General features: G+C 41.3%; 1 protein-coding gene across 1 annotated transcript; it reads left to right on the forward strand.

Annotated features, from left to right (window-relative positions):
* The first annotated feature begins 5,613 nt into the window (after window positions 1–5,613).
* On the forward strand, window positions 5,614–7,337 carry LOC139354342 (uncharacterized). The gene is made up of 3 exons (XM_070998568.1): window positions 5,614–6,087; window positions 6,174–6,912; window positions 6,976–7,337. Exons 1-3 carry the CDS (start codon window positions 5,614–5,616, stop codon window positions 7,335–7,337), a joined length of 1,575 nt encoding a protein of 524 aa, XP_070854669.1.
* Window positions 7,338–15,863: the final 8,526 nt, after the last annotated feature.

The raw sequence follows: 15,863 nt of genomic DNA on the forward strand, positions 1-15,863 counted from the left end.
GCGCTGAAAACAGATCGCCTGTAATCACACAAACGCATTGTAGGGCTAATAGAGGGCTTGATGGAAACTATAAACCAATAACTCGACTATATAATTGGCCTAATTTACAAATACAACAGACACCCAGTACAAATTCCTATCGGTCAAGGACCTATTCCGGAAAGAGATTGTGAAAGTTAGCATCTTGACATATAAAGGAAGACCCACAAAAAAGTTGCATCTTAAAATTTTTATAAAAAAAAAGACGGGTAGATATTTTTCGATAATTATACCCGTTACTCGTAGAGTAAAAGGGTATACCAGATTCATCGGAAAGTATGTAACAGGCAGAAGGAAGCGTTTCCGACCCCATAAAGTATATATATTCTTGATCAGAATCACTAGCCGAGTCAATCTAGCCATGTCCGTCAGTCCGTCTGTCTGTCTGTCCGGATGAACGCTGAGATCTCGGAAACTATAAGAGCTAGGCTATTGAGATTTGGCGTGCAGATTCCTGAGCTTCTTACGCAGCGCAAGTTTGTTTCAGCAGCGTGCCACGCCCACTCTAACGCCCACAAGCCGCCCAAAACTGTGGCTCCTACAGTTTTGATGCTAGAATAACAATTTTAACTGATATGAATTGTTCTCATCAATACTTATCGATTGACCCAAAAAGCACTTTGCCACGTCCACCCTAACGCCCATATACCGCCCACAAACTTCAAAAAATCGAAATTTGAACGTGGATATCTCGGAAACTATCAAAGATAGAGAATTGGGATTTCAGATTTAGATTCCGTAGCCTTATACGCAGCGCAAGTTTGTTACGCGAATATGCCACGCCCACTCTAACGCCCACAAACCGCGAAAACCTGTGACGCCCACAATTTTTATGCTAGATAATAATAAATAATAATAAATTTTAACTGAAATGTATTGGTCTCGACAATACCTATTGATTGGTCCAAAAAAAAATTTACCACGCCCACTCTAACGCCCATAACGCTTAAATCTGTCTACCGCCGGTAAGTGGCGCATTTTATTCTCGCTTTGCTGCTTGCATATCTCCACTTCCCTTTGGTCCCTTTAGCTGAGTAACGGGTATCTGATAGTCGAGGTACTCGACTATAGCGTTTAATAATGGAAGAGCACTTCATTCACATGGCTGCCCCGGCTGGCTCTGCAGGAGCCTATTCCTTTGACCCAATTTTCAAGACATTTCCGATGGTGTGGCCCTCAATGGCTGCAATGGTGACTTCAATCTCGTGGCGATTGACGTCTCTTGGGCCCATTGGGCAAACCGAAATCGCATTGGATGGTCGTGTGGCCTCAGCTCTTGCACCAATTAAATTTTGAATGGTGTCAAAACGAGGTTTTTCGTCGAAATTCTTTGAAGGGACGTGCGAGAAATGTTAAATTCGTGCGTACGGTGTCGAGTTGATATTGATGGATTGTCTCTCAAACTTTCAGCAACAGCAGCAACATTTTCTATTGAGCGCACTGGACGAGAATAGAAACGCGTTGCTTTGTCCATTAACAAGTAACTCTCACGCACACGCTTCACAAATATATCCACAAGCTGCCTGGAAGGTTCTTGCTACATTTTTCTTGCAGTTTCGGTTGAAGATTCACCATTTTGGAAGTAAGTTTTCAGTATTTCCCAACTTTCTTCAAGCGGAAACTTAACCATTTCGTAAACCCCGAATCTTTACCAAAAATTTGACACATTGGAGAAATCGCTTGAGCTGTCATGGCCGAAACAATTGATAGCTTAAAAGTAACCACTACATGGGCCACCTTGTAATTTGCCCAAAATCTTATATTCTTATTCAAAATACTTAGTATATAAAGAAATTTTCATAATATAGAAAACAAAGTTTGCGGATCCTCGACCCAGTACGCCCAACGGACATATAGAAAGAGCACACTCTACTTTAACAGAAATTGCAGACGAGCTTTATTTAATTGTGAACGGGTGCTTCTGTCGATTAGGAGAAGCTGGACAGCTGTTTTCTGGCGACTCTGAGAAGCAGTGGACAACAGCAGTTTTAACAGCGAATGTTAGATTTCTGCTGCTAATGTTAGCAGCGCAACACTTAGAAGAAGACATAAGGAGAAGCTGGACGCGTTTTTATAACCGAGCTTTTATGTTCCCTAATTTGTAAATCAAAAAGTTAGCAATAAGTCAAAGATTGAAAGTATACAAATGAAATACAACTGGTGAAGTTCAACATATTTCTGATTTTTATACCCGTTACTCGTAGAGTAAAAGGGTATACTAGATTCGTCGGAAAGTATGTAACAGGCAGAAGGAAGCGCTTCCGACCCCACAAAGTGTATATATTCTTGATCAGGATCACTAGCCGAGTCGATCTAGCCATGTCCGTCTGTCTGTCCGTCCGGATGAACGCTGAGATCTCGGAAACTATGGGAGCTAGGCTATTGAGATTTGGCGTGCAGATTCCTGAGCTTCTTACGCAGCGCAAGTTTGTTTCGGCACAGTGCCACGCCCACTCTAACGCCCACAAACCGCCCAAAACTGTGGCTCCTACAGTTTTGATGCTAGAATAAAAATTTTAACTGAAATGTTTTGTTCTCATCAATACCTAACGATTGACCCAAAAAAAAGTTTGCCACGCCCACTTTAACGCCCACAAACCGCGAAAGCCTGTGACGCCCACAATTTTCATGCTAGGTAAAAAATTTTAACTGAAATGTATTGGTCTCATCGATACCTATCGATTGATCCAAAAAAAATTTGCCGCGCCCACTCTAACGCCCATAACGCTTAAATCTGTATACCGCCGGTAGGTGGCGCATTTTAATCTCGCTTTGCTGCTTGCATATCTCCATATAGCTGAGTAACGGGTATCTGATAGTCGAGGTACTCGACTATAGCGTTCTTCCTTGTTTATTACAAAGTGTGTGAAAGACACCCAGAGTAGACTTCTGCTCAACTTTGACGATCGGGTGCGAATCGTCACAACATTTTGGTGGCCCATGAGGGGAACATACACTCATATCTTCATCAGCTTACAATATTTGTAAACTACTTCAATCTTTGTGCTTACTTGTTTGCAAATCTACTATTAATTTAAATCAGCAAAGTTACGCAACCTTTGCCACGTACATCGCCGTAACGGAGCCTCGAATAACGAAGGAATAAAGAAGTCGAGGAGAATAGCGGATTCAACCCATGCCTATTGCCATCTCAAGCGACACACAAGTCTCGTGAAGTTTGCCATCCCCTTCCTTCAAAGTTTGATCGCAATACGAGCGGAACGACTGAAACAGGTGAGTGTGTTTGTGAGAGTATTTGTGCGTGGTATCCTGAGCTTCTTACGCAGCGCAAGTTTGTTTCAGCAGCGTGCCACGCCCACTATAACGCCCACAAGCCGCCCAAAACTGTGGCTCCTAAAGTTTTGATGCTAGAATAAAAATTTTAACTGATATGAATTATTATCATCAATTCTTATCGATTGACTCAAAAAAATAGGAAAACATTAAAATGGGTAAAAATGAAAGTAATGGTAGTGATTTGGCACAACAGAGTTCGGCACCATTGGCTGTGGTCGAGCCATTTGCAGACATGTACGCAATGCAGATGGACATATCTTCCAGGTTGACCCAACTAACTAAAAATATTAAAAAGGACGGTCAAATAAAGAAAACTAAATCCTACTATGAGTTTCGCCTCAACAACCTCAACGAGCTTTCAAAACAATTTTACACAAATCATCAAGCGCTCATTTCACAGCAATGTCCACGGTCGCATCCATATTTTGCGGATGCTGTTGAAGACAATTTTGAGCAAGCATACAGCCACATATATTGTTCATTCGCCGATGAATACGAAACCAAGTTTCCAGTCCCAATACAAGTATCAGGTGATCAATCCATAAATAATATCTTTGTGTCCAGTCCTGTTTCCACAATTCAGCTGTCCAACTGCCCGTACCCCGCTTTTCAGGAAATTTTGCGGATTGGCCATCTTTTTATGACAGCTTTACGCAGCTAATACATGAAAATCAATCTCTTTTAAACATTCAAAAATTCATTTCTTGAAGCAAGCTCTACCGGACGGACGAGACCAGGATATAAACCATATGGCATTAACAGAAACCAACTATTCAGTGGCATGGAACCTTGTGGTAAAACGATACAACAACCCTCGACTGCAGTTCATGTACAATATGAATGCACTGTACGGAATCGATCCACTGTCCAAGGAGATCGCGGTGGACCTTAGGAATTTGTTAAATTTGGCATCGTCATTCCGACGACTACACATTGCCATTGATTCCTGTGATCATTGGTTGGTACATCACTTACTTACAGAGCTGGGAGCATTCCCTGGGCAACAACGTGTAAATCCCCACCTTCACAAAGCTGGAGGTGTTCCTTCACAATCGATTGGTCAGCATCGACCTAATTGAAAGTAGGAAACCAGCCGTTCCAGTTAGATCATCTATACATTCGACCAACCATCGCCAGACAACCAGACCATCGGGAAACTCTACTGTTAGGGGACACAGCTTCCACAGCATTCTTGAGTCTGGATCCATCAGGTGCTCGCTCTGCTAACAGAATCACGTTATAAGACGGTGCCCGGACTTCCTTGCCAAGGATTGTTTCGCGCGAAAGGTTATAGTCGACCGCTCAAAGGCATGCATCAATTGCCTTAGTTCTTCCCATTCTCTTAGTCAATGCAGCAGAAACCGAAACTGCTTGCAATGTGGTTAACGGCACCACACTTTGTTACATTTCCCGAATGTTCAACAAAGTTCTTCATTGACTCATGGAGTATCCCGACAGCATGCTGCAGACCCTGGTCGGAGAGCAGACGCTGTACAAGATGCACCATCGACGCAACTCTTCAGCGCAGTTGCCTCCCATCTGAACTCAACGACCCTTCTTGCTACTGCACTGGTTCGGATCGTAAATAACTCCACCGGGCAGTCAACTTTAGTTCGAGCTCTCATCGATCATGGCACAGCACTGACTTCACCATAATCTCATGTTCAGGATCTGATTTTAATGCCTACGTACCTCAGCCTTCATCCTTCGGTCAATAACAGGTCATTTACCTAAACAAAATGTAAACATTAAGTCCTGTAAACATCTCCAAGGATTATCCTTTGCAGATCCTAATTTCATCAAGACGGGTCGCATTGACCTACTTATCGGTGTTGACATTATCCCGCAATGAATGCTTCCGGACATAAGCAAAGGGACGGTTGCAGAACCAATTGCACAAAACACACAGCTGGGCTGGATAGTTTTTGGACCAGCTGAAGCAGCCCAGACGACTTCAATCTCCATTCGTTGTAATTTGGCAAACCTAAACAACATGGTACAGAGGGTTTTGAATTGAATCAGGTTTCCACGACAAGACAACTCAGCGCAGAGGAAAAATGGTGTGAAGACCATTTTCAACAAACTCATATCCGTCAGCCGAAGTTTAAGCAACAGTATGCCAGCACTATTTAAGAGTACTTTGATCTAAAGCAGATAAAAGAGGTAAAAGGTAGTGAGGAAGAACACACTAGGACCAACGCTCAAAGGCATCTCTCAATCTCTGCGTGCACCGTTCCACATCATGCTGTGATCAAAGACGACAGTTTAACTACAAAGATGCGCGTCATATACGACGCTTCGCGCAAAACGTCTAACGGGAGGTCTTTGATTGATATTTTATGCACGGGTCCCGCCCTACAAAACGGTCTTGGAGAAGTAATACTCAACTGGCGTCTCCATCGGTATGTCTTCGTGGCCGATATTACCGAAATGTATCGCTGCATAGATATGCATGAAGAAGATGCCCAGTATCAGCGAATTTTCTGGCGCGATGAAAAAGGACTCATTAAGGAATATTTTTTGACTACAGTAACGTTTGGCACTGCCTCGGCACCCTTCACGGCGATTCGAGTCATACATCAGATTGCGTCCGACGATTGCTATCCTCTGGCCAAGCATGTCCTTAAAAAAGAAATCTATGTGGACGATGTTCAAGCAGGACACGAGACCATCGACGGAGCTCTGAGAACTCGCAATGACGTCATCGGAGCTCTGCAAAAAATCCAATCTGCAATCCTATATTCACCAAACGTTCTATACTATCCACAGTAGCACGCTTGTTCGATCCGTTGGGATACCTGGCACCAGTGATCATCGGTGCTAAAATCCTGTTAAAGGAAGTTTGGAGTTTTCGTATCGAGCGCAAAGATGAGCCCCCCGCATCATTAGATTGGGACGACCCATTGCCAGATCAACTGGCCGAGCGGTGGCAACAGACCATTCAAGATCACCCCGACATTCAAGAGATACACATCCCTCATTGGTTTGGCTTCTATATAAAGCATGTCTCGACGTTGCAACTACACATGTTTTGTGACGGATCATCCATGGCGTATGCCGCATGCGCTTATCTTCGAGCTAGTTGTACGGATGGCTCCGTGCAGGTCAACTTATTAGCCGCCCGCAGTCGAGTCACACCTGTTAAGCCGCTAACAATTCCGAGAGTTGAGTTATCCGGAGCCCTGCTGTGTACACAATTAGCCGATTGGATTATCAATCAACTTCAAGCATCACATCACACCATATCCGTACACTACTGGTCGGATGCAATGATAGTGCTGTATTGGATCAGCGGAGACCCCAGGCGCTGGAAGACATTTGTGTCAAATAGAATTGGAGGAATCCTGGAGGCAAGCTCGCCATCGCAGTGGAGACATGTTCTTACGCAAGAAAACCCAGCAGATTGTGCTACACGCGGACTCACCCCTTCCCAGCTGAAACATCACACCCTTTGGTGGAACGGACCACATTGGCTGCATCTTTCAAAGGAACATTGGCCAGTCAATCCAGTTCAGTCTTCAAAATCAGAATTTATTTCAGGAGAGCAATCCTTAAAGCATATCGGAGCCCACATTTGTATAGAAGTGCAACCGTTTATAGAATCATATTCCTCCTATAATAAACTCTTATTCGTTACAGCCTACGTCAAACGATTCATTTATAATACTCGTCACAAAAAAGCGGATAGACTCACCGGCCCTATTCAGGTATCTGAATTCCAACAGGCTTTGTTCGCACTGGTGCGGATGGTTCAACAAAAAGTCTATTCGGAAGAGTTATCAAGACTACGATCCAACAAATTTCTATCCAAACATAACAAACTCAGCCAACTTTCACCGTTTCTCGACGATCAGGGACTCATGAGAGTTAAAGGCAGACTTAAGATTGCTTTACAGCTCTTCATGTCTCAACGCACACCAATAATTCTTCCAAAGGCCCACCACCTGACGATTTTGGTTATAAGGAACGCTCATCACAACACCTTACAAGGCGGTGTGTAACTAACTTTATCTACAATTCATCAAGTTTTCTGGTTCGTCAACGGTAAACAGGCAGTAAAAGGATTCTGCGACAGTGCGTAACCTGTTTCAAACACCGCCCGTCACCATCAAGCCAACCGATGGGAGATTTACCAGCGCACCGTGTCAGTCCGCCCAAACGGGCGTTCAAAGCAACTGGAGTTGATTACACTGGTGCGATTGAGATAAAGTCATCCAGATTTAGAGGACACACTTGCTATAAAGCATACATTGCAGTTTTCATTTGCGTAGCGAGCAAAGCGATTCATTTGGAAGCGGTCACGGGAATGTCGGCACAGCATTTTCTGTGGGCGCTGCAGCGCTTTATCGGCCGTAGGGGTTTTTGTCAACATCTATACAGCGACTGTGGAACCCACTTTATCTCATCCGACAAGTCTCTAAAGATGTGGACCAATGAATTCTATAACGGAATTGAAGAGACAGTAGTTCCTGAACTTACTCGTCGAAACATTCAGTGGCATTTCAATCCTCCACATAGTCCAAACTTTGGAGGACTGGGAATCCAACGTTAAAGCTGTTAAAACCCATCTTCATCGATCGTTTAATGGTATTCGAATGACGTTCGAACAGCTGTCTACTATTCTTGTCCAGATAGAAGCTCTCGGCCATTATGCCCCTTAACGTCTGACTTAGATGATTTGCAAGCTCTCACCCCTGCACATTTTTTAATCGGTGATTCGATGATGTCACTCCCTGAGCCTAGCCTTAAAGATTCTTCATTAAACACAGAGTTCCTGAATGGTCAAAGGATGTTTCGCCTTTTTTGGAGAAAATGGAGTGCAGATTGGCTATCTCATCTGCAGGCGCGCCCCAAGTGGCGCCACGAAGCTGACAATCTTCAGCGTAACGACATGATCAACATCAAGGATGATCGAACTGGTCCTTCTGACTGGAAATTAGGGCGAATCATCGACTTACATCCTGGGGCCGATGGGCTCGTTCGAGTAGCTACAATTAAGACCTCAACGGGTATTTACAAGAGGTCTGTGTCAAAGATTTGCCGTTTACCCTTGCCAAGATTTACTGAAGAGTCTAGCCCAAGTACACAACCCATGCACCTTTGAATACACCCGCATTAACTCCATAACACAATTTAACATTTTCAGAGTTAAGCTTGGTCTAAGGCTTTGAATACTGGATCCAGTATTGGGGGCGGCATGAACGGGTGTTTCTGTCGATTAGGAGAAGCTGCACAGCTGTTTTCTGACGACTCTGAGAAGCAGTGGACAACAGCAGTTTTAACAGCGAGTGTTAGATTTCTGCTGCTAATGTTAGCAGCGCAACACTAAGAAGAAGACATAAGGAGAAGCTGGTCGCGTTTTTATAACCGAGCTTTTATATTCCCTAATTTGTAAATCAAAAAGTTAGCAATAAGTCAAACATTGAAAGTATTCAAATGAAATACAACTGGTGAAGTTCAACATATTTCTGATATTTTATTAAGAAAGACCCCAGAGTAGACTTCTGCTCAACTTTGACGATCGGGTGCGAATCGTCACAACAAATTGATTATTTCGATATTATAATTAGAGCAGCACAAAAATAACTTTAAACAATTCACTCTATAACAAACCATCGACCTTTTGATTTGTTATTTAATAAATTAAAACATGATCAAATTAAATTATTGCAACAAGCTCAACAGAAATTGTTACATTTTCACAATAAAGATAGACAAGATAAGAATTATCACGTGCGAGGTAGTCTACGTAAAAAACACGGGGAAAGAAACAAGCTTTATTCTAGCTATAAAAACAAGTAGTTAAGGAAATCTTATTAATTAAGTTATTATAAATAACAGGAACCGTACGATTCGTAAAGACCATATTATATAATTTGCCTCAAATTCCAGATAATAATATCAATAATGTACTTGCTATTGCTGGTAGCTGCAACTAAATTATCGATTATCGATTATACAAACCATGATTTCCTTCTTTACAAGGATACCAAAGATGTTCCTATTTATGAAACATACGCAGAAATATTTTATATATCTAATATAAGTTTTTATAGAGATATAATTAATTTTGGAACAGAATTTTTAAACAATCACGACAACCAGAATTTTCATTGTGAAATATCATCTAAAAATTATCAAATTACTTATCTCACAAATAATACCCAATAGATGAAAAAGAGGTAAAAATTAAATATGCTCCATTTGAAAATAGATAGCAGCAACACCAGTACACAATAAAATCGATCACTTAGTACAAAACAATAACGATCAGTTCGTTATTAATTTTAAAATATTCAAAAAATCATGACTTAATCTGACAAATTTGAAATAGCCTTTAAAGATCCAGAAAGATCGCGAAATTAAAAACATTATTTGTATCCGCAATACGAACATACCAATATTAGTTAAACCACGAATGAGGATTTCTAGTGTCTAACCCAGCGATAACAAATCTAATTAATTTCGCCTAAAAACCATTAAAAACCAGCTGCAGCCGTAGCAGCAAAAGCATCACAAACCCTCTCAGATGTATCCTTCTGTAACTAAAACAGATAAATAAATTCAATGGAACCACACTCTATTTGGCTCTCTTTATAAAATAAGTCGATGAAATAGTCTACCATTGCCCTACAACATCAGAAGGCCAAAATAAAACAATCCAAGCAGCCATCAGGAACCTCCTAGTTGGTCAAGCCAGATCACTCTTGATGAGAAATATACCACAGGACTGGAAGGAATTGAGAACCCTACTTATCAGCAAGTTCAACACCGCAACACCTCCACATCGAATAGTAGCAGAATTACGTGAGACTAAATATAAAAATAGTTTACGTAAATTTGTTGAATAATAAGAAGAACAGACTAGTAGAATTTGTTGTAAGCTGAGACAATAATCCATCAAACACAGTCATAGTTTTTTGAGTGATACATAAGCTAAAGTAATTTGTGAAATATTACCAGTCAAAACTTTTATTATGTTAAGTAAATTTGATATTTCGTCTCCTCTTGAAATAAAACAAGCTGCCCAAGCTGTATGAATTTTTAAAGATAAATCCATAAACAATAGTTCTTATATGTTCCAAAACTCTCAGGAAAATGATGAATTTCAGGATTTTAAAACATCAAAATCATACTCAAATACAAAACCCAACTATCATTCAGATAATAACCAAGGGGGTAGATTCCAAAATAACAATTATCAAAACAAATATAACAACAACCAGCGCAGACAGAATAGGTTCGACTCTAATAGAAATTTCGGTAACAACAATAATTCTAATAATAATAATTAAGGAAATAATTATTATCCTAAAACTTTTCAAAACAATCAAGGACAGGGTAACCAAAGTACTCAGAGTACCAATTTCCCCAAAAACGTCCACGACTTTCAGATTCAGATCAATAACGTAAGTCTGAGCCAATGGACACATTTGGAAATTTTCAGACAACAGCTTCGGACGAAACACCACAGCCATAAAAACTAAAATTGATAATAAACCATGCCACTGCCTTATCGATACAGGATCAATCATAAATTTAATTAACGGCAACTTCTTTAACTACCCAATTAAAAATAATTCTACTAAAATTGAAACAATAGGTGAATCTGTAACTTTGAATAAATATACTCAGTTTAGCATTCCAAAATTATTTTCATCTAAGTAAACATTTTATATAAAAAACTATATAAAAAACAAATTCTGAAAGAATCGTCAGCAAGAATTGATTTGATGAAAAACACCATTAAATTACATAATTAAGAATTCCCTATGGTAAATATAACGGAAAAACGCAATCAAACTTCTTCAAATATAGTAGATGATGAGGAATATAATTATGCCTTACAAACGGACTTATCTGACAGTAATATTAGAGACGATCACTTAAATAATGAAGAAAAAACTGAACTTCATTATTTAATGTCAAAATATTTCGATATTCAGTATCATGAAGGTGAAAATTTGACTTTCACGAACGAAATCAAACACGTTATAAAAACAAAACATGAAGAACCAATTTATAGAAGACCATATAGTTATCCTTACATTTACGATGCAGAAGTAGAAAAACAAATTGAAGAAATGATAAGACAAGGTATTATCAGAAAATCTAAATCTCCTTATTGCAGTCCAATTGTAATGGTACCCAAGGAAAGGGATGCATCGGCCGTACCCAAATTTCGTATGGCTATTGATTACAGAGGACTGAATAAGGTAACTATAAATGATAAATTCCGAACATGGACGAAATATTAGACAAGTTAGGGAAATGTCAATACTTAACAACATTAGATCTTGCTAAAGGGTTCCATCAAATTGAAAAGGACCCAGACTCTATTCAAAAACTGCATTCTCCACTAAGAAGGGTCACTATGAATAGACTAGAACGCCCTTCGGCCTTAAAAATGCACCCACTACATTTCAGCGTTGTATGAATTATATATTTCACGACATAATAGGTACCCATTGTTTAGTATATTTAGATGACATTGTTATATTTTCAAACTCTTTACAAGAGCATATTCCATATTTAAAAAAGTATTCGAACGTCTTCGCAGATCAAATCTCAAACTACAATTAGACAAATGTGAGTTTATGAAACGAGAAACTGAATTTTTAGGTCACATATTTTTAGGCCTTTGTGGATTTTATCGTAAATTTATAAAAGATTTCGCAAAAATTGCCAAACAAATGACTCTCTGCTTAAAAAAAGGAGGAAAAATAAAAATAAACGATCCTAGTTACATTGAAGCGTTTGAAAAATTAAACACTTTAATAAGTAACAATCCAATTCTTATATATCCAGATTTTGAAAAGAAGTTCGGTCTAACTACAGATGCAAGCAATTATGCATTATCCCAAGAAGGGAAACCCATTTGATTTGCAAGTAGAACTTTAAATGAACATGAGTCTAATTATGCAGCTATAGAAAAAGAATTATTAGCTATTGTATGGGCGACTAAGTATTTCCGCCCCTTTCTCTTTGGAAGAAGTTTTAAAATATGCTCTGACCATAAACCACTTGTTTGGTTACACATAAATAAAGGAACCTAATACGAAATTACAACGTTGGAAAATATAACTTAGAGAGTTCGATTATGAAATAAAGTACATTAAAGGAAAAGAGAATCACGTAGCAGATGCTCCATCCAGGGTTACAAAAAAGGAATCAAAAGATAACAAAATTGAAGAAGTATTTCAAAATGAAGACGATGTGGATACTACTGGATACTGGATAATGGTGATTGCATACAAATTACCGAACGACCAGTTAACGTTTTTAATCACCAACTTATATTTGAAAAAGGAAATCAAAACACTAACGAACTTACTCACTACGTTAACAAAACTATTAAATAAATGATTTACAGTGACATGACTGAGTTCGGCCAAAGACCTAGTGGGATGGCTCGGAGGGCGACGAGCTGAAGGCTACCAAACGGGTCGCAGGTTGCGAATAGCGAGCGCCCTGGTTCTCCAGGGTAGCTACGAATAAGCGTGGAAGTTGGACACGGCCCGGCTGCCGCCAAGCCCCCAAAATTAAGCGGACAGTGAACGGGTATCTGCGCCGTAGCAGTACCGACTTCGCGGTTGTGCCGTTTTGAACTTACCTCTTCCCTACCCACACAACTCATCTCACCCCGGGCTGGACTAAGGTGTCACTCGTACCGTGCCGAGAGTCATTCTGGCTGGGAGCCCGAGTCATCAAAAAACTCAGTCTCAATCGGTGAGCTCAGGCAAGTGGCGACCGCCTGTTCTAACGCTTTAACACTAACACTTTAACGCATTTTTTATTCCACAGTTTAGCGAAGGCGACCTCACCATGTTCAGAATGGAGCTAAACGAAAACACTCATCACACCATAGCACCATTCTATCTGGCTCACGACTAAGACGGGCCATTAAGAAACACCACCACACAACTTATACATACACACTCATCTAAGGAACTCATCCTGGGTGAGGACGCTAGCTCACACCACTCGCAATGGGGAAGTACAAACACAAACGAAAGGCGTGAGTTACTCTACGACTATTTCTTTCAATCAAATCTATTCATCTGCAATAAAGGTAAAACCCCAACTTTCATGACTAGAAATGGGAGTGAAGTCTTAGACATTACCCTAATATCTGATCCCCTACTTAACCAGCTAGTAGCATGGAAAGTGTGGGGATCGAGCACTCATTCTCAGACCACCGATACATATAATTTACAATAACTCTTGACTGTCCTCCCGCCGAGGACATTACTAATCTAAGATTAACCAACTGGGGATACTACAAAAACCTCCTCAATAGGCGCACGTACGCAATGGTCAAGAATTAGATAACCTAGTTAATACCTTTACTGACATCTGCGATGAGGCCATAAAAAGGGCTTGCCCAAGCAGATCAGTCAAACCGGAGCACAAACCCCCATGGTGGAACACAACCCTGGCGAACCTTCAAAGAACCTTACTTCAATAGAGCTAAATACAACAATAGCGAATCTTCCTGGAACTTATACCATACAAAACTAAGTCTATACAAAAAGGAAATCAGAATATCAAAACGAAGAGCATGGGCTAATTTCTGTAGTAACATAGAATCTACTGCGGAAGCATCCAGACTCAGAAGAATTTTAGTAAAATCTTTAGCAACCATTGGCTACCTAAAAACCAATGCTGACAGCTGGACGGAAAACAGTCAGGAAACCCTTGAACTACTGTTAGACACCCACTTCCCTAAAAACACCCAAGTAGTGGAGGGCCTCTACATAGTGGAGAACCTTGACGACCAGAGTATAGACAACATCTCGAACCCTGACCGCATTAAGTGGGCTATTTACTCTTTTAAGCCCTTTAAATCCCCAGGCCCGGACGAGTTTTTCCCGGCCCAGCTACAACGGAAACATCTAACAGTCATCTTCCACGGCTGCCTTGCTCTAAACCATATTCCAACAATATGGCTGGACGTTAAAGTAATTTTTATACCGAAAGCCGGCAAACCCTCAAACACCAACCCAAAGGACTTCCGTCCGATTAGTCTCTCTTCCTTCTTATTGAAGAACCTGGAAAGGCTAATTGAAATCCATATCAGGCTAACCATAAACCCAAGCCTACTCTCTGACGCACAGCACGCGTACCGTAACGGCAAATCAACAGGCAGCGTTTCTAGACATTGAAGGCGCCTTTAACAACGTATCCCCAACGGCGATTACTGGTGCTCTGACTGAACTGGGCATTGAGCGGCCCATAGTGGGCCCACTCGACCAGGAATGTCAGCAGAGGAACCCCACAAGGGGGTGTACTCTCACCTCTTCTATGGGTTATTGTGGTCAACAAACTGCTATCACTTCTAGAAGAGGCAATCAAGCAAAGTACTTAGGTGTCATACTTGACAAAAAGCTCCTCTGGACAGACAACATCCTAGATCGCACACGCAAAGCGGCCATAGATCTCTTCGCTTGTAAAAAAGCCATAGGGAGGAAGTGGGGTTCTCCCCCATGATAGTTATACACTGCAATAGTCAGGCCCATTCTCATCTTCAGAAACATCATATGGTTGCCTTCCCTAGAAAAGAATTGTAACCTCCGGATCCTTCACAAGATCCAAAAAAGCGCAGAACTCTGCGTCAGTGGGGCGCTCCGCACCACCGCCACTGAAGCACTAAACACAATTATCGACCTGCAACCCCTGGAACTACTTGTCAAAAGCTGGGCAACTGCAACAGCGCTGAGGCTCCGCGAAGCAGCGGCATGGAAAACGGGCTCTACGGGTCACTCCAGTATCCTTACAAATCAGATATCCATACCACATATTACAGACTACGTTCCACACCTAGTCAAATTGGAAAGAAGATACAAGATCTTAATACCCACCCGCACAGACTGGGACAACCTCCCACACCAATTCGAAAACGCCGTCAACATATACACATACGGCTTCAAGCTAAACTCGCAAACAGGTGGGGGGGCCTTTTTAAGACATTAAGACATTGAAGACTCATTCCGCCTACCAGACCACTGTAGTGTTTTCCAAGCGGAAGTCATGACAATTCAGGAAGCCATAGACATTTTCATCTTCTCGGATAGCAGCCCTCAGGGCTCTCGACTCCTACACAACAAACTCAAAAGAGAGGGCCACTCATCTGAGAGTCATCCTCATCTGGGTGCCTGGACACTGTAATATTGAGTGCAACCGCATAGCAGACGAACTAGCACTCGGTGGGTATGCCCATGGCTACCTGCAAGCTTATCCTCCAGTAGAGACTGTACACACTTTCCAACAACCGTTGGAAGTCAATCTCAACATGCCGAAATTCTGGACTCACATGGCCAAACTACAACTCGAAAAGAACATAAACTCTCCTACAATGTAGTAGGGAGGCCATCTCCACTCTCCTAAATGCCCTCGCGGGCCACTGTCTTATAGGGACTCATGCGCACAGGCTGGGATTCAGTAACCGGCAACTCGTCGAGACGGCCAAGCCGACGGTCGGAGGGTTGCACATAGTGTCTCAAAGAGCTATAAAATACCTAGGCGTC

The sequence above is a fragment of the Drosophila suzukii genome (genome assembly GCF_043229965.1).
Source record: "Drosophila suzukii chromosome 2 unlocalized genomic scaffold, CBGP_Dsuzu_IsoJpt1.0 scf_2c, whole genome shotgun sequence".
Taxonomy (NCBI): domain Eukaryota; kingdom Metazoa; phylum Arthropoda; class Insecta; order Diptera; family Drosophilidae; genus Drosophila; species Drosophila suzukii.

Coding starts and splice junctions, on each gene's coding strand:
- LOC139354342 (XM_070998568.1), top strand. CDS start 5,614: ATGCGCGTCATATACGACGCTTCGCGCAAAACGTCTAACGGGAGGTCT. Junction 6,088..6,173: donor CAATCCTATATTCACCAAAC/GTTCTATACTAT, acceptor ATCCTGTTAAAG/GAAGTTTGGAGTTTTCGTAT. Junction 6,913..6,975: donor GCATATCGGAGCCCACATTT/GTATAGAAGTGC, acceptor TATTCGTTACAG/CCTACGTCAAACGATTCATT.